General features: G+C 44.0%; 1 protein-coding gene across 1 annotated transcript in view; it reads right to left on the bottom strand.

Annotated features, from left to right (window-relative positions):
* Positions 1–26,625, bottom strand: part of LOC139751734 (uncharacterized) — a 208,014-nt gene that overhangs the window by 61,863 nt on the left and 119,526 nt on the right. The window contains exon 6 of the mRNA XM_071667287.1: positions 8,134–8,290. Coding sequence (XP_071523388.1) covers positions 8,134–8,290 — 157 coding nt within the window. The remainder of the gene's footprint in view (positions 1–8,133; positions 8,291–26,625) is intronic.

The following is a 26,625-nucleotide window of genomic DNA, read 5'->3' as shown; positions in this document are numbered from 1 at the left end:
AATGTAACCAGACGACCAAACATTATAATGACTGGTAACTAGACAACCCAAACATGATGATAACTGACCAGAATTTAACCAGACGTCCTGAACATGATAATAAATGAAAACAATGTAACCAGACGTCCCGAACATGATAATAACCGACTAGAATGGAACCAGACGTCCAGGACATGATAATAACTGATGATAATAACTGATCAGAAAGTAATCAGACGTCCCGAACGTGATAATAACTGATCACAATGTAAACAGATGTTCCGAACATGATAATACCTGACAGCAATATAACCAGACGTCCCGAACATGACAGTAACTGACCACAATGTAATAAGACGTCCCGTGCAAGATAATAACTGAAAACAACGTAAGCCAGACATTCCAAACATAATAGTATCAGACCACAATATAACCAGACGTGCCGAACTTGATAATAACTGACCAGAATGTAACCAGACGTCCTAAACATGATAATAACTGGCCAGAATCCAACCAGATGCCCCAAACATGATAATAACTTACCAGAATGTAACCATATGTCCCAAACATGATAATATCTGACCATATTGTAACCAGACGACCGAAATATGATAATAACTGACCACAATGTAACCAGACGACCCAAAGATGATGATAACTGACCACAATGTAATCAGACGTCTCAAACTTGATAATAACTAAAAACAAAGTAACCAGACGTCCCGAACATGACAATAACTGACTACAATGTAAGTAGACGACCCAAACATGATATTAACTGACCACAATGTAGTTAGACGATCTAAACATTTTAATAACTGACCAAAATGTAACTAAACAACCCAAACATGATGATGATTAACCACAATGCAACCAGACGACCAAAAGATGATAATAACTGAGCACAATGTAAACAGACGTACTGAACATGATGATAACTTACCACAATGTAACCAATCGACCCAAACATGATAATAACTAATTACAATATAGGCAGATGTACTGAACATGAAAATAACTGTCTATGAAATAAGCAGACGACCCAAAGATGATGAAAACTGACCACAATGTAACCAGACGTCCCGAACATGATAGTAACTGACCACAATGCAACCAAACGTACTGAACATGATGATAACTGACCACAAGGTAACCAGACGACCCAAACATTATAATAACTAACCAAACTGTAACCAGTCGTACTAAACATGATAATAACTTTTAGCCAGACGACCCAAACATGATAATAACTGACCATAATCAAACCAGACGACCCAAACTTGATAATAACTGACCAGAATGTAACCAAACGTTCCGAACATGATAATGACTGACCAAAATGTATCTAATAGGACCGAACATGATAATAACGGACCACGATGTAACCAGACTACCCAAACATAACATGATGATAACCAAACATGATGATAAATGGTAACTAGACGACCCAAACATGACGATAACTGACCAGAATTTAACCAGGCTTCCCGAGCATGATAATAACTGACCAGAATGTAGCCAGATGACCCGAGCATGATAATAACTGATCACAATTTGACCAGGTAACCCGAATATGATAATACCTGACCACAACGTAACCAGACGTCCCGAACACGATAATAACTGACCATAATGTAACAAGACGTCCCTAGCATTTTAATAACTGACCACAATGTAACCAGTCGTCGCGAACATGATGATAATTGACCATAATGTAACCAGACGTCCCGAATATAATAATAACTGACCACAATGTAACCAGACGTCCCGCTCATGATAACAACTGAGCGCAGTATAACCAGACGTCCCGCACATGATGTTCACCGAACACAATGTAACCAGACGTCCCGCACATGATGTTCACCGAACACAATGTAACCAGACGTCCCGCACATGATAACAACTGAGCGCAATGTAACCAGACGTCCCGCACATGATGTTCACTGAACACAATGTAACCAGACGTCCTGAACATGATGACAGTTGACCACAATGTAATCAGACGTCTCGAACATGATAATAACTGGACACAATGTAAGCAGACGACCCAACATGAAACTCACCAGAAAGTAACCAGACGGCCCGAACATGATAACGACGGACCACAATATAACCAGACGTCCCTAACATGATGATAACTGACCAGAATGTAACCAGAGGTCCCGAGCATGATGATAACTGACCACAGTGTAACTAGACGTTTTGAACATGATGATGACTAAACACCATGTAACCAGACAACCCAAACATGATAACTCACCAGAATGTAACCAGACGTCCCGAACATGATAATAACTGAGCACAATGTAACCAGACGTCCTGAACACGATAATAACTGACCACAATTAACCAGACGTCCTGAACAGAATAATAACTGACCACAATGTAACCAGACATCCTGAACATAATAATAACTGACTACAATGTAACCAGACATCCCGAACATGATAATAACTCACCAGCTCTGAAGTTGGAGGAGGACTGTGAGCGGAATAGATCTGTAGGTGGAATAGGACTGTGGGTGGAGCAGGTCTGTTGGTGGTGTATGAATGTGGGTGGAGCAACTCTGTTTGTGGTGTAGGACTGTTGATAGTGCAGCTCTGTGGGTGGAATTGGACGCTGGGTGGAGCAGCTTTGTCGTACTAGGACTGTGGATGGAGCAGTTTTGTGGGTGGTGTAAGACTTTTGGCGGAGCAGCTCTATTGATGGTGTAAGACTGTAGGCAGAGCAGCTTTGTGGGTGGTATATGAGTGTGGGCGGAGCAGCTCAGTGGATGGAGTCGGACTGTATGCGGAGCAGCTCTTTGGGTGGAGTAGGGCTGAGGGTGGATCAGGTCTGTGGGTGGTATAGGACTGTGGGTGGAGCAACACTGTGGGTGATGTACGACTGTGGGTGGATCAATTCTTTGGGTGGTGTACGACTGTAGGTGGAACAGCTCCGTTGGTGAAGTAGGACTGTGGGCGGAGCAGCTCTCGGGATAGAATAGAACTGTGGGCAGAGTAGCTATGTGGGTGGTGTAGGACAGTGGGTGGAGCAGCTTTATGGGTGGAGTAGGACTGTGGGTGGAGTAGCTGTCTGGGTTTTGTAGGATTGAGGGCGAAAAAGCTCTGTGGGTGGAGTAGAACTGTGGGCGGAGCAGCTCTGTGGGTGAAGTGGGACTGTGGGCGGAGCAGCTCTCGGGTTGGAATAGAACTGTGGGCAGAGTAGCTATGTGGGTGTTGTAAGACAGTGGGTAGAGAAGCTCTCTGGGTGGAATAGAACTGTGGGTGTAGCAGTTCTGTGGACAGTTAGTATTGTGGGTGAAGTAGCTCTGCGGATGGTGTAAGATTGTGGGCGGAGCAGCTCTGTGGGTGGTGTAGGACTGTGGGCGGAGCAGCTATGTGGGCGGAGTAGGACTGTTGGTATAGCAGCTCTGTGGGTGGTGTAGGACTCTGGGTCGAGGAGCTCTGTAGGTGGTGTATGACTGTGGGCAAAGCAGGTCTATGGGTGGAATAGGACTTTGGGTGGAGCAACTATATGCGTGGTGTAGGACTGTGGGCGGAGCAGCTCTGTGGGTGGTGTAGTACTCTGGGTGGAGCAGCTCAGTGGGTGGAGTAGACTGTGGGCGGGAAAGCTTTTTGGGTGGAGCAGGACTGTTGGTGATGTAGGACTGTGGGTGGAGAAGCTCTGTGAGTGGTGTAAGACTATGGGTGGTGCAGCTCTGTGGGTGGAGTAGGACTGTGTTTGCAGGAGCTCTGTGGGTGGGGCAGGTCTGTGGGTGGAGTAGGATTATGGGTGGAGCAGCTCCGTGGGTGGAGTAGAACTATGGGCGGAGCGCTCTGTGGGTATATTAGGACGGGTGACAGAGTAGCTCTGTGGGTGGAGTAGGACTGTGGGTGGAGCAGCTCGATGGGTGGTGTAGGACTGTGGGCGGAGCAGCTCTGTGGGTGGAGTAGGACTGGTGAAGGAGTAGCTCTGTGGGTGGAGTAGGACTTGTGACGGAGTAGTGGGTGGAGTAGGGCTGTGGGCAGAGCAGCTGTATGGGTGGTGTAGGAGCGTGGGTAGAGCAGCTCTGTGGGTGGAGTAGGACTGTGGGTGGAGCAGCTCTGTGGGTGGAATATGACCGTGGGTGGAGCAGCTCTGTGAGTGGCGTAGGATTGGTGGCGGAGTAGCTCTGTGGGTGGAGCAGGATTGTAGGTGGAGCAGGACTGTAGGTGGAGCAGCTCTGTGGGTGATGTAGGACTGAGGGCAGAGTAGCTCTGTGGCAGTTTAGGACTATGGGTGGAGCAGATCTGTGGATAGTATAACACTATAGGCAGAGCAGCTCTGTAGGTGGAGTAGGACTCTGGGCGGGGCAACTCTGTTAGTGGTGTATGACTGTGGGCGGACCTGCTCTGTAGGTGGAGTAGAACTGTGGGTAGAGGTGATCCGTGGGTGGTGTAGGACTGTGGGCGGAGCAGCTCTGTTGGTGGTGTCGGACTGTGGGCAGAGCAACTTTGTGGATGGTGTAGGACTGTGGGCGGAGCAGCTTAGTGGGTGGAGTGGGACTGTGTGCGGTGTAGTTCTGTGCAGTTCTGTGGCTGGAGTAGGACTATGGGTGGAACAGCTCTGTAGGTGGAGTAGGACTGTAGGCGGAGCAGGTCTGTGGGTGGTGGAGGACTGTGGGTGGAACATCCCTGTGGGTGGTGTAGGACTGTGGGTGGAACAGGTTTGTGGATGGAGTAGGACTGTGGGCGGAGCAGCTCTATGGGTGGTGTGGGACTGCGGGTGGAGCATATGTGTGGGTGGTGTAGGACTGTGGGTGGAATAGCTCTGTGGATGGAGTAGGACTGTGGGTGGAATAGCTCTGTGGATGGAGTAGGACTGTGAACGGAGCAGCTCTGTGGTTTGTTTAGGACTGTAGGCGGAGCAGCTCTATGGATGGTGTAGACTGTGGGCGGAGCAACTCTGTGGGTGGAAAAGGTCTGTAGGCGGAGCAGCTCTGTGGGTGGAGTAAGACTGTGGGCGGAGCAGCTCTGTGGGTGGAGAAGGTCTTTGGGTGATGCAAGAGTATGGGTGGAGCAGGTGTGTGGACGGAGATGGTAAGTGGGATGCGCGGAACTAACGCAAGAGTTGGGCTTTGGGCGCAGTGGGTGTGTGGGAGGTGAGTGAGGGCTTGCAAGAAGGCCAGGTCTCTGGCTGGGACAGGTGTGTAGGTGATGCAGATCTGTGGGTAGTGTTGATCTGTGGGTGGTGTGATGGGGAAGGGTGGGCAAGTCTGTTCGTGGGGCAGATCCGTCAGTGGTGCGTGCAAGGGTGTGGTTTGTGCAGGTCTCTAGGCAGTGTATGTCTGTGGTTGGTGCACGTCTGTAGAACTTACAGATCTGTGAGTGGAGCAGATCTTTGACTGGGGAGGATTTGTAGCTGGGAAAGGTCTTTGAGTTGGTTGAGGTCTGTGTTGCTGCAGGTCTGTAGCTTGGGAAGGTTTGAGTGTGGAGCATGTCTGTGGGTGGTGCAATTCATAGGATGGTTCAGGTCTGTGAGTGGGGCAGGTTTATGGGTAAGGCGGGTATGTGGGTCGGACAGGTGTATTGATGGTGCAAGTTTACGAGTGGTGCAGGTCTGTAACTGGAGAAGGTCTGTGGATGATGCAGGTCTACGGGTGTTACATGTCTGTGGATAGGGCAGCTCTGTCACTGAATAGGGCCTTTGGGCGGGGAAGGTCTGTGACTGGGGAGGGTCTGTAGCTGAAGAAGGTCTGTGGATGGTACGGGTCTGTGTGCTACGGGTCTGTGAGTAGGGCAGATTTGTGAGTGGAGAGGGTCTGTGTGTGAGGCAAGTCTCTTGGTGGTGTGAGTCTCTGGCTAAAGTTAGTGTGTAGCTGGGATTGTTCTCAGGGTGATGAAGATCTGTGAGTGGGAAGGTTCTGTGGGTGTGGTAGGTTTACAGGTAGTGCAGAGCCGTAGGTAGGGCTGGTCTGTGACTAGGAAGGTTCTGTGAGTGGGGCTAGCCTGTGTGTTGGTGGGAACCTGTGGGTTTTGCAAGTGTGTGCCTGGGGAGGGTCTTTGTGTGGGGCAAGTCTGTGAGTGTGCAAGTGTTGGGGTGGTGCAGGTCTCTGAGTGGGGCAGGTCTGTCACTGGGAAGGTCTGTTGGTGGGGCACGTCTGTAGTTGATGTAGGTCTTTGGCTGGGTTGATCTGTGGTGGAGGCAGGTGTGTGGCTCGGGCGGGTCTGTGGTTGGTGCAGATCTGTAACTGGGGAGGGTCTGTGAGTGGTGAAAGTCTAGGAGTGGTGCAGGTCTGTGGGTAGGGCAGTTCTGTGGCTGGGGATGATCTGTGGGTGGTGTAGGTCTGTAGGTGATGGAGGTCTAGGGATTGTGCAGGTCTGTGGATAGCGCAGCTCTGTTACTGGGTAAGGTCTGTGTGCTGGGCAGGTCTGTGACTGGGGAGGGTCTGTGGCTGAGGAAGGTCTGTGGATTGGTGAGGGAGTGTGGATGGTGCTGGTTTGTAGGTAGGGCAGGTCTGTGGGTGGTAAAAGTTTTAAGTTGGTGCAGGTCTGCGCCGGGGGGGGGGGGGGGGGGGTTGCGGGTCAGTGGGTGTTACGAGTCTGTGAGTAAGGTAGGTCAGTGACTTTGGAGGGTCTGTGGGTGGGGGAAAATCTCCGGACGGTGTTGGTCTGTATCTAGGATTGGTCTTATAATTGGGGTGGTGTGTGGCTGTGGGTGGTGAGGGTCTGTGAGTGTGGAGGGGCTGTGGATGGTGCAGGTGTAGGGGTACTGCAGTGGTGTGGGTAGGGCAGGTCTGGGAGGGTACTGGGTGGGGAAAGTCTGTGGGCTGGTGTGAGTCTGTGGGTAGCGCAAGTCTGTGGCTGAGGAAAGTCTATGGGTGGGGCAGGTCTGTGGGTGTGCAAGTTTTTGGGTAGTGTAGGTCTGTGAGTGGGGTTGGTCTGTGGCTGGGGCAGGTGTGTGGCTATGGCGGGTCTGCGGGTGGTAGTGATCTGTGAGTGGGAGGTGGCTGGATGGTGCAGGTCTGTGGGTAGGGCAGTTATGTGACTGGAGACTGTCTATGGCTGGGACTGATCTGTAGGTTGGCGCGAGTCTGTAAGTTGTGCAAGTCTGTGGCTGGGGAAGGTCTGTGGTTGGGGCAGTTCTGTGGGTTGTGAAAGTCTTGTGGTGGTATATGTCTGTGATTGGGGTGGTTTGTAACTGGAGAGAGTCTGTGAGTGGTTCGAGAGTATAGGTGATACAGGTCTGTGAGTAGGGCAGGTCTATGTCTGGGGAGGGTCTGTGTGTAGAGCACGTCTGTTAGTGGCGTGGGACTTTGACTGGGATGAGTCTGTGGCTGGGGCGGGTGTGTAGGTAGTGCAGATCTGTGACTGAGGGATGAGGGTAGTCTCTGGGTGGTGTAGGTCCAGGGGTTGTACAGGTCCATGGCTAGGGAAGGTCTCTGACTGAGAAGGGTCCGTGGATGGTGAAGATCTAGGGGTCGCGCAGGTCTGAGGGTAAGGAAGGTCTTTGACTGAGGAGGGTCTCTGAGTGGGGCAGATCTGTTAATGGGGAGGGTCTGTGGCTGGAAAAGGTCTGTGGGTTGGTGCGAAACTGTGGGTAGTGCTGGGAATGATATTTGGATGGGGCAGGTCTGTGGACGGTACAAGTCTTGGGGGTTGGACTGGCCTTTGGAAGTGACGGGTCTGTGGATGGTGAAGACCTGTGATTGGGGAGGGTCTATGGGTGGAGCAAGTCTGTGGCTGGGATTGGTCTGTGGTTAGGGCGAGTGCGTGGCTGGGAAGGGTCTTTGGTTGGTGCAAATCTGTGACTGGGAGGGTCTTTGGTTGGTGCAAATCTGTGACTGGGAAGGGTCTTTGGTTGATGCAAATCTGTGACTGGGAAGGGTCTTTGGCCTACGAGTGGTGCAGGTCCGTGAGTAGTTAGATCTGTAACTGGAGAGGGTCCTCTGTTGGGGTAGGTCTGTTACTGGGAGGATCCGTGGCTGGGGAAGGTCTATGGGTTGGTGCCAGTCTATGGGTGATGCTGGTCTGTGGATGGGGAAGGTCTGTGGGTGGGGCAGATCTGTGGACGGTGCGAGTCTTGAGGTGATGCAGGTCTGGGGATGTGACTATGGTGGTACAAGTTTGCGGCAGGAGGAGATGTGTGTGTGTGTGTGTGTGTGTGCGTGGTGAAGACCTGCTACTGTAGTACCTGGAGAGGGTGCCGGAGAGGGAGGTGTGGTTGAGGCCTCGGGTGGGGAAGAGGCAGCGCTGCAGCTGGCACACTGGACCCCAGAAGCCACGAGGACACTTGCAGGCGCCATTCTGGATGCAGGTCCCTCCGTTCAGGCAGGGCGGGTTACACTCGGCTGCCGGGAGACAAGAGTTCCTGAGAGGAGCTGTATGAGGAGACTGGTACTGTGGTGAGACCTGCCACCAGCTACTGTGGACTGCTTGAGAGTTCATACACAACATGTACTACTACTGCAGTGTCTTCTGTCATCATAACTTCACCTTTGACTATGTCATTCATACCTGTCAATTATCACTGTTGTATAACCTCAGATTCCCTGTCACTAATGCAACTCTTACTGCTTCACGGCCGAACTACTTCCAATAGCAGGATAAAGATGAACTTGGAGTGAGAAGCACCTACACGATATAGTAATCCTTCCGTCAACAAACGCTGACACAGCTTCACCGAAGGTGTCGTGTCACGTACGGTTCCACCCTGGGTAGGCGGTCTGGGGCTAATCACTTCCCGTAGTTTTCCATGTGAAAACCAGCCACACGAGGACGGACCGTTATAACACATACTTCTTCCTTCAGAAAGTGAATCCATGGAATACTCTAACATCTATCATCAACCCACATTGCAATGATATTTGTAAACCTTAACATCAGACCTACAAACACCAGACAAACTATGTCCTCAATATCTAACCTTATTATCATTCAACCAAGGTGGACCTGAGCGGGCCGTAATATGCCTGTACCATATATATATATATATATATATATATATATATATATATATATATATATATATATATATATATATATATTTTTTTTTTTTTTTTTTTTCAAACTATTCGCCATTTCCCGCGTTAGCGAGGTAGCGTTAAGAACAGAGGACTGGGCCTTAGAGGGAATATCCTCACCTGGCCCCCTTCTCTGTTCCTTCTTTTTTGGAAAAAAAAAAAAAAAAAAAAAAACGAGAGGGGAGGATTTCCAGCCCCCCGCTCCCTTCCCTTTTAGTCGCCTTCTACGACACGCAGGGAATACGTGGGAAGTATTCTTTCTCCCCTATCCCCAGGGATAATATATATATATATATATATATATATATATATATATATATATATATATATATATATATATATATATATATATATATATATATATATATATATATACACACACATATATATATATATATATATATACATATATCGAGGATGTAAGGCATGTGCACGCGCAGGAAGAGAGGAAAGCGACTGGCCCCCAGCGATTGGGGAAGAGCAGTGTGGTTTCAGAAGTGGTAGAGGATGTGTGGATCAGGTGTTTGCTTTGAAGAATGTATGTGAGAAATACTTAGAAAAGCAAATGGATTTGTATGTAGCATTTATGGATCTGGAGAAGGCATATGATAGAGTTGATAGAGATGCTCTTTGGAAGGTATTAAGAATATATGGTGTGGGAGGAAAGTTGTTAGAAGCAGTGAAAGTTTTTATCGAGGATGTAAGGCATGTGTACGTGTAGGAAGAGAGGAAAGTGATTGGTTCTCAGTGAATGTAGGTTTGCGGCAGGGGTGTGTGATGTCTCCATGGTTGTTTAATTTGTTTATGGATGGGGTTGTTAGGGAGGTAAATGCAAGAGTCCTGGAAAGAGGGGCAAGTATGAAGTCTGTTGGGGATGAGAGAGCTTGGGAAGTGAGTCAGTTGTTGTTCGCTGATGATACAGCGCTGGTGGCTGATTCATGTGAGAAACTGCAGAAGCTGGTGACTGAGTTTGGTAAAGTGTGTGGAAGAAGAAAGTTAAGAGTAAATGTGAATAAGAGCAAGGTTATTAGGTTCAGTAGGGTTGAGGGTCAAGTCAATTGGGAGGTGAGTTTGAATGGAGAAAAACTGGAGGAAGTGAAGTGTTTTAGATATCTGGGAGTGGATCTGGCAGCGGATGGAACCATGGAAGCGGAAGTGGATCATAGGGTGGGGGAGGGGGCGAAAATTCTGGGGGCCTTGAAGAATGTGTGGAAGTCGAGAACATTATCTCGGAAAGCAAAAATGGGTATGTTTGAAGGAATAGTGGTTCCAACAATGTTGTATGGTTGCGAGGCGTGGGCTATGGATAGAGTTGTGCGCAGGAGGATGGATGTGCTGGAAATGAGATGTTTGAGGACAATGTGTGGTGTGAGGTGGTTTGATCGAGTGAGTAACGTAAGGGTAAGAGAGATGTGTGGAAATAAAAAGAGCGTGGTTGAGAGAGCAGAAGAGGGTGTTTTGAAGTGGTTTGGGCACATGGAGAGGATGAGTGAGGAAAGATTGACCAAGAGGATATATGTGTCGGAGGTGGAGGGAACGAGGAGAAGAGGGAGACCAAATTGGAGGTGGAAAGATGGAGTGAAAAAGATTTTGTGTGATCGGGGCCTGAACATGCAGGAGGGTGAAAGGAGGGCAAGGAATAGAGTGAATTGGATCGATGTGGTATACCGGGGTTGACGTGCTGTCAGTGGATTGAATCAAGGCATGTGAAGCGTCTGGGGTAAACCATGGAAAGCTGTGCAGGTATGTATATTTGCGTGTGTGGACGTATGTATATACATGTGTATGGGGGTGGGTTGGGCCATTTCTTTCATCTGTTTCCCTGCGCTACCTCGCAAACGCGGGAGACAGCGACAAAGCAATATATATATATATATATATATATATATATATATATATATATATATATATATATATATATATATATATATATAAAGTCAGGGTTTAGTGAGAGGACAAGAGCAAGGGAAGGAGTAGCAGTACTCCTGAAACAGGAGTTGTGGAAGTATGTGATAGAATGTAAGAAAGTAAATTCTCGATTAATATGGGTAAAACTGAAAGTTGATGGAGAGAGATGGGTGATTATTGGTGCATATGCACCTGGGCATGAGAAGAAAGATCATGAGAGGCAAGTGTTTTGGGAGCAGCTGAATGAGTGTGTTAGTGGTTTTGATGCACGAGACCGGGTTATAGTGTTGGGTGATTTGAATGCAAAGGTGAGTAATGTGGCAGTTGAGGGAATAATTGGTATACATGGGGTGTTCAGTGTTGTAAATGGAAATGGTAAAGAACTTGTAGATTTATGTGCTGAAAAAGGACTGATGATTGGGAATACCTGGTTTAAAAAGCGAGATATACATAAGTATACTTATGTAAGTAGGAGAGATGGCCAGAGAGCGTTATTGGATTACGTGTTAATTGACAGGCGCGCGAAAGAGAGACTTTTGGATGTTAATGTGCTGAGAGGTGCAACTGGAGGGATGTCTGATCATTATCTTGTGGAGGCAAACGTGAAGATTTGTATGGGTTTTCAGAAAAGAAGAGTGAATGTTGGGGTGAAGAGGGTGGTGAGAGTAAGTGAGCTTGGGAAGGAGACTTGTGTGAGGAAGAACTAGGAGAGACTGAGTACAGAATGGAAAAAGGTGAGAACAATGGAAGTAAGGGGAGTGGGGGAGGAATGGGATGTATTTAGGGAATCAGTGATGGATTGCGCAAAAGATGCTTGTGGCATGAGAAGAGTGGGAGGTGGGTTGATTAGAAAGGGTAGTGAGTGGTGGGATGAAGAAGTTAGAGTATTAGTGAAAGAGAAGAGAGAGGCTTTTGGACGATTTTTGCAGGGAAAAAATGCAATTGAGTGGGAGACGTATAAAAGAAAGAGACAGGAGGTCAAGAGAAAGGTGCAAGAGGTGAAAAAAAGGGCAAATGAGAGCTGGGGTGAGAGAGTATCATTAAATTTTAGGGAGAATAAAAAGATGTTCTGGAAGGAGGTAAATAAAGTGCGTAAGACAAGGGAGCAAATGGGAACTTCAGTGAAGGGCGCAAATGGGGAGGTGATAACAAGTAGTGGTGATGTGAGAAGGAGAAGGAGTGAGTATTTTGAAGGTTTGTTGAATGTGTTTGATGATAGAGTGGCAGATATAGGGTGTTTTGGTCGAGGTGGTGTGCAAAGTGCGAGGGTTAGGGAAAATGATTTGGTAAACAGAGAAGAGGTAGTAAAAGCTTTGCGGAAGATGAAAGCCGGCAAGGCAGCAGGTTTGGATGGTATTGCAGTGGAATTTATTAAAAAAGGGGGTGATTGTATTGTTGACTGGTTGGTAAGGTTATTTAATGTATGTATGACTCATGGTGAGGTGCCTGAGGATTGGCGGAATGCGTGCATAGTGCCATTGTACAAAGGCAAAGGGGATAAGAGTGAGTGCTCAAATTACAGAGGTATAAGTTTGTTGAGTATTCCTGGCAAATTATATGGGAGGGTATTGATTGAGAGGGTGAAGGCATGTACAGAGCATCAGATTGGGGAAGAGCAGTGTGGTTTCAGAAGTGGTAGAGGATGTGTGGATCAGGTGTTTGCTTTGAAGAATGTATGTGAGAAATACTTAGAAAAGCAAATGGATTTGTATGTAGCATTTATGGATCTGGAGAAGGCATATGATAGAGTTGATAGAGATGCTCTGTGGAAGGTATTAAGAATATATGGTGTGGGAGGCAAGTTGTTAGAAGCAGTGAAAAGTTTTTATCGAGGATGTAAGGCATTTGTACGTGTAGGAAGAGAGGAAAGTGATTGGTTCTCAGTGAATGTAGGTTTGCGGCAGGGGTGAGTGATGTCTCCATGGTTGTTTAATTTGTTTATGGATGGGTTTGTTAGGGAGGTTAATGCAAGAGTTTTGGAAAGAGGGGCAAGTATGAAGTCTGTTGGGGATGAGAGCTTGGGAAGTGAGTCAGTTGTTGTTCGCTGATGATACAGCGCTGGTGGCTGATTCATGTGAGAAACTGCAGAAGCTGGTGACTGAGTTTGGTAAAGTGTGTGAAAGAAGAAAGTTAAGAGTAAATGTAAATAAGAGCAAGGTTATTAGGTACAGTAGGGTTGAGGGTCAAGTCAATTGGGAGGTGAGTTTGAATGGAGAAAAACTGGAGGAAGTGAAGTGTTTTAGATATCTGGGAGTGGATCTGGCAGCGGATGGAACCATGGAAGCGGAAGTGGATCATAGGGTGGGGGAGGGGGCGAAAATTCTGGGAGCCTTGAAGAATGTGTGGAAGTCGAGAACATTATCTCGGAAAGCAAAAATGGGTATGTTTGAAGGAATAGTGGTTCCAACAATGTTGTATGGTTGCGAGGCGTGGACTATGGATAGAGTTGTGCGCAAGAGGATGGATGTGCTGGAAATGAGATGTTTGAGGACAATGTGTGATGTGAGGTGGTTTGATCGAGTAAGTAACGTAAGGGTAAGAGAGATGTGTGGAAATAAAAAGAGCGTGGTTGAGAGAGCAGAAGAGGGTGTTTTGAAATGGTTTGGTCTCATGGAGAGAATGAGTGAGGAAAGATTGACCAAGAGGATATACGTGTCGGAGGTGGAGGGAACGAGGAGAAGAGGGAGACCAAATTGGAGGTGGAAAGATGGAGTGAAAAAGATTTTGTGTGATCGGGGCCTGAACATTCAGGGGGGTGAAAGGAGGGCAAGGAATAGAGTGAATTGGAGCGATGTGGTATACCGGGGTTGACGTGCTGTCAGTGGATTGAATCAAGGCAAGTAAAGCGTCTGGGGTAAACCATGGAAAGCTGTGTAGGTATGTATATTTGCGTGTGTGTACGTATGTATATACATGTGTATTGGGGTGGGTTGGGCCATTTCTTTCGTCTGTTTCCTTGCGCTACCTTGCAAACGCGGGAGACAGCGACAAAGCAAAAAAAAAAAAAAGAAATATATATATATATATATATATATATATATATATATATATATATATATATATATATATATATATATATATATATATATATATATATATATATATATATATATATATATATATATATATATATATTTGGTAAACATGTGATTGTTCAAACGGCGTCCTAGCTTCGTCTCTTCGATGTATATCAACTGACTGTTATATTTCTCTCTTGTGTCTCCCTGATGATGTGATTAGTACACGAAAGTGCACTGGGGAACTTATCGTGTTTCATTTTCCCCGTGGACTCAGGAATATCTTGATCACGCGCAAAATTGTGATCCTTTAAAATATATATATATATATATATATATATATATATCATCTCTGGGGATAGGGGAGAAAGAATACTGCCCACGTATGCCCTGCGTGTCGTAGAAGGCGACTAAAAGGGAATGGAGCGGGGGGCTGGAAATCCTCCCCTCTCGTCTTTTTTTTTTTATTTTCCAAAAAAGGAACAGAGAAGGGGGCCAGGTGAGGATATTCCCTCTAAGGCCCACTCCTCTGTTCTTAACGCTACCTCGCTAATGCGGGAAATGGCGAATAGTATGAAAGAAAGAAAGAATATATATATATATATATATATATATATATATATATATATATATATATATATATATATCCCTGGGGATAGGGGTTTAAGAATACTTCCCACGTATTCCCTGCGTGTCGTAGAAGGCGACTAAAAGGGGAGGGAGCGGGGGGCTGGAATTCCTCCCCTCTCGTTTTTTTTTTTAAATTTTCCAAAAGAAGGAACAGAGGGGGGCCAGGTGAGGATATTCCAAAAAAGGCCCAGTCCTCTGTTCTTAGCGCTACCTCGCTAATGCGGGAAATGGCGAATAGTTTAAAAAAAAAAAAAAAAAAAAAAAAAAAAATATATATATATATATATATATATATATATATATATATATATATATATATATATATATATATTCCTATAGGAATATCTTGATCACGCGCAAAATTGTGATCCTTTCCAATATATATATATATATATATATATATATATATATATATATATATATATATATATATATATATATATATTCTATTTTATTTATATCTATTTTGCTTTGTCGATGTCTCGCTAACAAAGAAACAGACGAAAGAATGGCCCAACCCACCCATATACACATGTATATACATACACGTCCACACACGCAAATATACATACCTATACATCTCAACGTATACATATATATATACACACACAGACACACACAGACATACTTTCGCCCCCTCCCCCACCCCATGATTCACTTCCGCTTCCATGGTTCCATCCGCTGCCAAATACACTCCCAGATATCTAAAACACTTCACTTCCTCCAGTTTTTCTTCATTCAAACTTACCTCCCAATTGACTTGACCCTCAACCCTACTGTACCTAATAACCTTACTCTTATTCACATTTACTCTCAACTCTCTTCATTCACACACTTCACCAAACTCAGTCACCAGCTTCTGCAGTTTCTCACATGAATCAGCCACCAGCGCTGTATCATCAGCGAACAACAACTGACTCACTTCCCAAGCTCTCTAATCCCCAACAGACTTCATACTTGCCCCTCTTTCCAAAACTCTTGCATTCACCTCCCTAACCACCCCATCCATAAGCAAATTAAACAACCATGGAGACATCACACACCCCTGCCGCAAACCTATATTCACTGAGAACCAATCACTTTCCTCTCTTCCTACACGTACACATGCCTTACATCCTTGATAAAAACTTTTCACTGCTTCTAACAACTTGCCTCCCACACCATATATTCTTAATACCTTCCACAGAGCATCTCTATCAACTCTATCATATGCCTTCTCCAGATCCATAAATGGTACATACAAATCCATTTGCTTTTCTAAGTATTTCTAACATACATTCTTCAAAGCAAACACTTCTGAAACCACACTGCTCTTCCCCAATCTGATGCTCTGTACATGCCTTCACCCTCTCAATCAATACCCTCCCATATAATTTCCCAGGAACACTCAACAAACTTATACCTCTGTAATTTGAGCACTCACCTTTGTCCCCTTTGCCTTTGTACAAATGCACTATGCAAGCATTCCGCCAATCCTCAGGCACCTCAAAATGAGTCATCCATACATTAAATAACCTTACCAACCAGTCATCAATACAATCACCCCCTTTTTTTTTAATAAATTCCACTGCAATACCATCCAAACCCGCTGCCTTGCCGGCTTTCATCTTCTGCAAAGCTTTTACTACCTCATCTCTGTTTACCAAATCATTTTCCCTAACCCTCGCACTTTGCACACCACCTCGACCAAAACACCCTATATCTGCCACTCTGTCATCAAACACATTCAACAAACCTTCAAAATACTCACTCCATCTCCTTCTCACATCACCACTACTTGTTATCACCTCCCCATTAACCCCCTTCACTGAAGTTCCCATTTGTTCCCTTGTCTTACTCACTTTATTTACCTCCTTCCAAAACATCTTTTTATTCTCCCTAAAATTTAATGATACTCTCTCACCCCAACTCTCATTTGCCCTCTTTTTTCACCTCTTGCACCTTTCTCTTGACATCCTGCCTCTTTCTTTTATACATCTCCCATTCATTTGCATTATTTCCCTGCAAAAATCGTCCAAATGCCTCTCTCTTCTCTTTCACTAATAATCTTACTTCTTCATCCCACCACTCACTACCCTTTCCAATCTGCCCACCTCCCACGCTTCTCACGCCACAAGCATCTTTTGCGCACTCCATCACTGCTTCCCTAAGTACATCCCATTCCTCCCCCACTCCCCTTACCTCCTTTGTTCTCACCTTTTTCCATTCTGTACTCAGTCACTCTTGGTACTTCCTCACACAAGTCTCCTTTCCAAGCTCACTTTGTCTCACCACTCTCTTCACCCTAACATTCTCTCTTCTTCTACAAATCTTCACCTTCGCGTCCACAAGATAATGATCAGACATCACTCCAGTTGCACCTCTCAGCACATTAACATCCAAAAGTCTCTCTTTCGCGCACCTATCAATTAACACGTAATCCAATAACGCTCTCTGGCCATCTCTCCTACTTACATACGTATACTTATGTATATCTCTCTTTTTAAACCAGGTATTCCCAATCACCAGTCCTTTTTCAGCACATAAATCTACAAGCTCTTCACCATTTCCATTTACAACACTGAACACCCCATGTACACCAATTATTCCCTCAACTGCCACATTACTCACCTTTGCATTCAAATCACCCATCACCATAACCCGGTCTTGTGCATCAAAACTACGAACACACTCATTCAGCTGCTCCCAAAACACTTGCCTCTCATGATCTTTCTTCTCATGCCCAGGTGCATATGCACCAATAATCACCCTTCTCTCTCCATCAACTTTCAGTTTTACCCATATCAATCTAGAGTTTACTTTCTTACACTCTGTCACATACTCTCACCACTCCTGTTTCAGGACTAGTGCTACTCCTTCCCTTGCTCTTGTCCTTTCACTAACCCCTGACTTTACTCTCAAGGCATTCCCGAACCACTCTTCTCCTTTACCCTTGAGCTTCGTTTCACTAAGAGCCAAAACATCCAGGTTCCTTTCCTCATACATACTACCTATCTCTCCTTTTTTCTCATCTTGGTTACATCCACACACATTTAGACACCCCAATCTGAGCCTTCGAGGAGGATGAGCACTCCCTGCGTGACTCCTTCTTGTTTCCCATTTTAGAAAGTTAAAATACAAGTAGGAGAGGGTTTCTAGACCCCCGTTCCCGTCCCCTTTAGTCGCCTTCTGCGACACGTGAGGAATGCGTGGGAAGTATTCTTTCTCCCCTATCCCCTGGGATATATATATATATATATATATATATATATATATATATATATATATATATATATATATATATATATATATATATATATATATATACATATATATATATATATATTATCCCTGGGGATAGGGGATTAAGAATACTTCCCACGTATTCCCTGCGTGTCGTAGAAGGCGACTAAAAGGGGAGGGAGCGGGGGCTGGAAATCCTCCCCTCTCGTTTTTTTTTTTTTTTTAATTTTCCAAAAGAAGGAACAGAGGGGGCCAGGTGAGGATATTCCAAAAAAAGGCCCAGTCCTCTGTTCTTAACGCTACCTCGCTAACGCGGGAAATGGCGAATAGTTTAAAAAAATATATATATATATATATATATATATATATATATATATATATATATATATATATATATATATATATATATATATATATATACATATTATCCCTGGTGATAGGGGATTAAGAATACTTCCCACGTATTCAATGCGTGTCGTAGAAGGCGACTAAAAGGGGAGGGAGCGGGGGGCTGGAAATCCTCCCCTCTCGTTTTTTTTTTTTTTTTTCCATAAGAAGGAACAGAGGGGGCCAGGTGAGGATATTCCAAAAAAGGCCCAATCCTCTGTTCTTAATGCTACCTCGCTAACGCGGGAAATGGCAAATAGTTTAAAAGAAAAAGATATATATATATATATATATATATATATATATATATATATATATATATATATATATATATATATATATATATATATGTATATATATTTTTTTTTTTTTTTCTTTTGTCGCTGTCTCCCGCATTTGCGAGGTAGCGCAAGGAAACAGACGAAAGAAATGGCCCAACCCACCCCCATACACATGTCTATACATACGTCCACACACGCAAATATACATACCTACACAGCTTTCCATGGTTTACCCCAGACGCTTCACATGCCTTGATTCAATCCACTGACAGCACGTCAACCCCGGTATACCACATCGCTCCAATTCACTCTATTCCTTGCCCGCCTTTCACCCTCCTGCATGTTCAGGCCCCGATCACACAAAATCTTTTTCACTCCATCTTTCCACCTCCAATTTGGTCTCCCTCTTCTCCTCGTTCCCTCCACCTCCGACACATATATCCTCTTGGTCAATCTTTCCTCACTCATTCTCTCCATGTGACCAAACCATTTCAAAACACCCTCTTCTGCTCTCTCAACCACGCTCTTTTTATTTCCACACATCTCTCTTACCCTTACGTTACTTACTCGATCAAACCACCTCACACCACACATTGTCCTCAAACATCTCATTTCCAGCACATCCATCCTCCTGCGCACAACTCTATCCATAGTCCACGCCTCGCAACCATACAACATTGTTGGAACCACTATTCCTTCAAACATACCCATATTTGCTTTCCGAGATAATGTTCTCGACTTCCACACATTCTTCAAGGCTCCCAGAATTTTCGCCCCCTCCCCCACCCTATGATCCACTTCCGCTTCCATGGTTCCATCCGCTGCCAGATCCACTCCCAGATATCTAAAACACTTCACTTCCTCCAGTTTTTCTCCATTCAAACTCACCTCCCAAATGACTTGACCCTCAACCCTACTGTACCTAATAACCTTGCTCTTATTCACATTTACTCTTAACTTTCTTCTTTCACACACTTTACCAAACTCAGTCACCAGCTTCTGCAGTTTCTCACATGAATCAGCCACCAGCGCTGTATCATCAGCGAACAACAACTGACTCACTTCCCAAGCTCTCTCATCCCCAACAGACTTTATCCTTGCCCCTCTTTCCAAAACTCTTGCATTTACCTCCCTAACAACTCCATCCATAAACCAATTAAACAACCATGGAGACATCACACACCCCTGCCGCAAACCTACATTCACTGAGAACCAATCACTTTCCTCTCTTCCTACACGTACACATGCCTTACATCCTCGATAAAAACTTTTCACTGCTTCTAACAACTTGCCTCCCACACCATATATTCTTAATACCTTCCACAGAGCATCTCTATCAACTCTATCATATGCCTTCTCCAGATCCATAAATGCTACATACAAATCCATTTGCTTTTCTAAGTATTTCTCACATACATTCTTCAAAGCAAACACCTGATCCACACATCCTCTACCACTTCTGAAACCACACTGCTCTTCCCCAATCTGATGCTCTGTACATGCCTTCACCCTCTCAATCAATACCCTCCCATATAATTTACCAGGAATACTCAACAAACTTATACCTCTGTAATTTGAGCACTCACTCTTATCCCCTTTGCCTTTGTACAATGGCACTATGCACGCATTCCGCCAATCCTCAGGCACTTCACCATGAGTCATACATACATTAAATAACCTTACCAACCAGTCAACAATACAGTCACCCCCTTTTTTAATAAATTCCACTGCAATACCATCCAAACCTGCTGCCTTGCCGGCTTTCATCTTCCGCAAAGCTTTCACTACCTCTTCTCTGTTTACCAAATCATCCTCCCTAACCCTCTCACTTTGCACACCACCTCGACCAAAACACCCTATATCTGCCACTCTATCATCAAACACATTCAACAAACCTTCAAAATACTCACTCCATCTCCTTCTCACATCACCACTACTTGTTATCACCTCCCCATTTGCGCCCTTCACTGAAGTTCCCATTTGCCTAACCCGCACGCACGCACTCATGCAATTGAACTAGTCATGGAGTCTCTATCAGGTACTTTATAGTTGCAGGATCAGGATCCTTGTTCAACTGAACACATTGATTTTGCTTGTGACTTTCCCTGTCTGACAAATTATATAGTTTGAGCCCTTGCGATGGATTTCAAAACGAGATTGCTTCCTCATGACGAGTTCAGTCCCCTTGAGTCAAGACATATATACATATATACATATATCCCTGGAAGAAACTTCTCGCGAACGGGGTTGTAGAGCACTAGATGAAGCTTTCTTATAGATAAGTGAAGTGCTAGAAGACGATAACGGAGGGTACAACAGCCTAGTGGTGAGATTTCCTTGAAGCGAAGCAACGTAGCTCTTAATCTAGCGTGCGTTCCGTCGACTTTGTTTTCCTCTGGGATGGTTTCGTCCACGGGTTTATATTTTTTCTTTCTTTCCAAGGCCATGACCTGCCACGCGAGCAGAGAGCGAATTCAATCCACAGTGGGCGTCAAAGGTCACAAGTGTGACACCGTCGAGGACGACCTTACTTGAATTCTTCTACGAATTCTCTATATAGACGAGGATGAGGTATCAGACGAGAGGGTGTCGTCCTTGATATAGACGAGGCGAGTGGGTGTCGTTGGATCTATATATATATATATATATTGTAAAGGTTATTTAATGTATGTATGACTCATGGTGAGGTGCCTGAGGATTGGCGGAATGCGTGCATAGTGCCATTGTACAAAGGCAAAGGGGATAAGAGTGAGTGCTCAAATTACAGAGGTATAAGTTTGTTGAGTATTCCTGGTAAATTATATGGGAGGGTATTGATTGAGAGGGTGAAGGCATGTACAGAGCATCAGATTGGGGAAGAGCAGTGCGGTTTCAGAAGTGGTAGAGGATGTGTGGATCAGGTGTTTGCTTTGAAGAATGTATGTGAGAAATACTTAGAAAAGCAAATGGATTTGTATGTAGCATTTATGGATCTGGAGAAGGCATATGATAGAGTTGATAGAGATGCTCTGTGGAAGGTATCAAGAATATATGGTGTGGGAGGCAAGTTGTTAGAAGCAGTGAAAAGTTTTTATCGAGGATGTAAGGCATGTGTACGTGTAGGAAGAGAGGAAAGTGATTGGTTCTCAGTGAATGTAGGTTTGCGGCAGGGGTGTGTGATGTCTCCATGGTTGTTTAATTTGTTTATGGATGGGGTTGTTAGGGAGGTAAATGCAAGAGTCCTGGAAAGAGGGGCAAGTATGAAGTCTGTTGGGGATGAGAGAGCTTGGGAAGTGAGTCAGTTGTTGTTCGCTGATGATACAGCGCTGGTGGCTGATTCATGTGAGAAACTGCAGAAGCTGGTGACTGAGTTTGGTAAAGTGTGTGGAAGAAGAAAGTTAAGAGTAAATGTGAATAAGAGCAAGGTTATTAGGTACAGTAGGGTTGAGGGTCAAGTCAATTGGGAGGTGAGTTTGAATGGAGAAAAACTGGAGAAAGTGAAGTGTTTTAGATATCTGGGAGTGGATCTGTCAGCGGATGGAACCATGGAAGCGGAAGTGGATCATAGGGTGGGGGAGGGGGCGAAAATTTTGGGAGCCTTGAAAAATGTGTGGAAGTCGAGAACATTATCTCGGAAAGCAAAAATGGGTATGTTTGAAGGAATAGTGGTTCCAACAATGTTGTATGGTTGCGAGGCGTGGGCTATGGATAGAGTTGTGCGCAGGAGGATGGATGTGCTGGAAATGAGATGTTTGAGGACAATGTGTGGTGTGAGGTGGTTTGATCGAGTAAGTAACGTAAGGGTAAGAGAGATGTGTGGAAATAAAAAGAGCGTGGTTGAGAGAGCAGAAGAGGGTGTTTTGAAATGGTTTGGGCACATGGAGAGAATGAGTGAGGAAAGATTGACCAAGAGGATATACGTGTCGGAGGTGGAGGGAACGAGGAGAAGAGGGAGACCAAATTGGAGGTGGAAAGATGGAGTGAAAAAGATTTTGTGTGATCGGGGCCTGAACATGCAGGAGGGTGAAAGGAGGGCAAGGAATAGAGTGAATTGGAGCGATGTGGTATACAGGGGTTGACGTGCTGTCAGTGGATTGAATCAAGGCATGTGAAGCGTATGGGGTAAACCATGGAAAGCTGTGTAGGTATGTATATTTGCGTGTGTGGACGTGTGTATGTACATGTGTATGGGGGGGGGTTGGGCCATTTCTTTCGTCTGTTTCCTTGCGCTACCTCGCAAACGCGGGAGACAGCGACAAAGTAAAAAAAAAAAAAAAAAAAAAAAAAAATTGTAAAGGATCACAATTTTGCGCGTGATCAAGTATATTCCTAAGAGTCCACGGGGAAAATGAAACACGATAAGTTCCCAAGTGCACTTTCGTGTAATAATCACATCATCAGGGGAGACAGAGAGAAATATAAGTCAGTTGATATACATCGAAGAGACGTAGCGAGAACGCGATTGTCCAAGACAGACAACGAGCGTATCATAAACTTATTGTTTTACAAATCTTATCAACAATAAAGTTATCCAATTTGTATAGACCATCGCTAATATCATGATTATAATTATTATTACACGAAAGTGCACTTGGGAACTTGTCATGTTTCATTTTCCCCGTTGACTCTTAGGAATATACTTGATCACACGCAAAATTGTGATCCTTTCCAACATGGATTCCACACGGCTCTTCTATTACTTCTCTACAAGCTGTCCTGGACTTTCTCCTTTCGTTACTGCTTTCTCCAAATCGTTAATCAAGGCTCACCAACTGAAGTTACGATTTGGATTCCTTAGGAAATGCCTTGATGAACAAGTGATGCCAAGATCTGTCCTACCTCAACGTTTGTTGCAGCTGTCTGGTCGACCGTTAGACGAATTCCAAAACATCATTTTAAAGAAACACATTGAATTGAAGAAGATTGAAATGGAGGAGGCTTTTCGTATTACAAGAGAGAAGAAACGTGCCTTTCAAATGGCTGTACCGACATATTGGAAGAACCGGATGTTGGACTATTGCTGTGATGAAATAAGAAGTGAACGCAATAGGCTACAAATGACACTGAATTGTAAGTTGGACCATCTTATTGAAAACAGCGACTGGACTAACAACACAAACCCATCTTTTGTGATAAACCTGTCCAACAAACAACTAGATAAAGATTCCTTGTGTGCATTAGTCTATGGTTTAAGTTTTGTGTGCTCTAACAGAAAAGCCAGGTGTGTTGATGTCACAAAGTCTTTTTGTAATTTAGAGAAGTACAGTAATTCAACTAATATCTGTAAGGTTTAGTGTATGCCAGTTTGCCAAAACCAGCAGAACCTGATTATCCTAAAAGATTTATAAGAGCTATTAACACCATAAGAAAAGACAATGATATATATATATATATATATATATATATATATATATATATATATATATATATATATATATATATATATATATATATACATATATATATATATATATATATATATATATATATATATATATGTATATATATATATATATTTTTTTTTTTTTTTTTTTTTTTGCTTTGTCGCTGTCTCCCGCGTTTGCGAGGTAGCGCAAGGAAACAGACAAAAGAAATGGCCCAACCCACCCCCATACACATGTATATACATACGTCCACACACGCAAAATATACATACCTACACAGCTTTCCATGGTTTACCCCAGACGCTTCACATTCCTTGATTCAATCCACTGACAGCACGTCAACCCCGGTATACCACATCGCTCCAATTCACTCTATTCCTTGCCCTCCTTTCACCCTCCTGCATGTTCAGGCCCCGATCACACAAAATCTTTTTCACTCCATCTTTCCACCTCCAATTTGGTCTCCCTCTTCTCCTCGTTCCCTCCACCTCCGACACATATATCCTCTTGGTCAATCTTTCCTCACTCATTCTCTCCATGTGACCAAACCACTTCAAAACACCCTCTTCTGCTCTGTCAACCACGCTCTTTTTATTTCCACACATCTCTCTTACCCTTACGTTACTCACTCGATCAAACCACCTCACACCACACATTGTGCTCAAACATCTCATTTCCAGCACATCCATCCTCCTGCGCACAACTCTATCCATAGCCCACGCCTCGCAACCATACAACATTGTTGGAACCACTATTCCTTCAAACATACCCATTTTTGCTTTCCGAGATAATGTTCTCGACTTCCACACATTCTTCAAGGCCCCCAGAATTTTCGCCCCCTCCCCCACCCTATGATCCACTTCCGCTTCCATGGTTCCATCCGCTGCCAGATCCACTCCCAGATATCTAAAACACTTCACTTCCTCCAGTTTTTCTCCATTCAAACTCACCTCCCAATTGACTTGACCCTCAACCCTACTGTACCTAATAACCTTGCTCTTATTCACATTTACTCTTAACTTTCTTCTTCCACACACTTTACCAAACTCAGTCACCAGCTTCTGCAGTTTCTCACATGAATCAGCCACCAGCGCTGTATCATCAGCGAACAACAACTGACTCACTTCCCAAGCTCTCTCATCCCCAACAGACTTCATACTTGCCCCTCTTTCCAAAACTCTTGCATTTACCTCCCTAACAACCCCATCCATAAACAAATTAAACAATCATGGAGACATCACACACCCCTGCCGCAAACCTACATTCACTGAGAACCAATCACTTTCCTCTCTTCCTACACGTACACATGCCTTACATCCTCGATAAAAACTTTTCACCTGCTTCTAACAACTTTCCTCCCACACCATATATATATATATATATATATATATATATATATATATATATTACTAAAGCGGATAAGGCTAGCACTGTTGTGATTATGGACAAAGGTAATTATCTATCTAAAATGAATGATCTTTTAAATGACACAACATATTCTAAACTCAGTAAAAAATCTCTTATAAGCAGTTAATTCTCATTTCAATAAAGAAATTAAGTTGTTGTTGAAAGGTAATGGTTCTCTTATCAAAAGTTTGTCATCTTTGTCCCCTTCACTGCCATATATGTATGGACTTATGAAAACACATAAACAAACTTTTCCAGCAAGAGCTATAGTGAGTACAGTAGGCTCCATCACATAAATTATCAAAATGGTTAGTTTCTTTATTAAGCCCTTTAGTGGGTAAGGTATCAAATTCTAATATCATGAACAATGTAGATTTAGTCAACAAGATAAACAATATCAATTTTAATTTTGATTTCAAACTAGGTAGCTTTGATGTTTCCTCACTTTTCACTAAAGTTCCAGTTGATGACCTTTTAGAATATTTATTTGATGTTTTGGATGATATTCATTTACCTGCTTCAAAGTCTGTTTTCATTAAACTAATAAAATTGTGTATAACAGACTGTGTATTTCGATTCAATGGAGTTACTATTCGATGACAAGTAATCGGATCCCCTTCGTCTCACATCCTTGAGCAACGGGGTCTAGACCATTCAAATCCCATGAGGCTCACATTACCAGCAAGTAGCATTTTACAGAACCTTACTGTACAAACTCGGAGGTATATGAATACGAATATAGTGTATATGAACACGCACTTTATAGATCACATAATACATCCAACAGCAAGTCCAAATTCTAAAGCAATTTTTAGTTCTGGGATAAGGAATATGACGAAAGATTGATGATGTTCTTATCTGGGTGTAATGTTTTCGCCCATAAATCCACTGATGCTTTTACTGGGGAAAGAGAGTTACGTATCGCCATCCCAATCTTATGACCATAATATTTTCCATTGAACTGAAACACACAGTAGTCTTTTATACTCAACTTTATGGATTCAAGAAACACAGGATATGACACATATAAATCCAGATTATCCAAGGTATCAACCAGATATTCTAAGAAGTCATATCAAATGGAACTTTTGTGATCAAGGATAGCAGATCAAGAATTACCAGTTTGAAATCAAAGTTAACCTGGATATTATTACACTTGTTAACTAAATCTATATCGTTCAAAATATTAGAATTTGACATAGTGTGTTAGTTATGTACTCTCGGGTAGAGTGGAGGGCCCATATATGTTAGCTATGTACTCACGGGCACAGTGGAAGACCATAGTGTGTTAGCTATGTACTCACGGGTACAGTGGAGGGCCATAGTGTGTTAGTTATGTACTCACGCGTACTGTGGAGGACCATAGTGTGTTAGTTATGTACTCACAGGTACAGTGGAGGACCATAGTGTGTTAGCTATGTACTCACGGGTACAGTGGAGGGCCATAG

The sequence above is a fragment of the Panulirus ornatus genome, chromosome 12 (assembly GCF_036320965.1).
Source record: "Panulirus ornatus isolate Po-2019 chromosome 12, ASM3632096v1, whole genome shotgun sequence".
Taxonomy (NCBI): Eukaryota; Metazoa; Arthropoda; class Malacostraca; order Decapoda; family Palinuridae; genus Panulirus; species Panulirus ornatus.
This window is presented reverse-complemented; position numbering and strand designations above follow the sequence as displayed.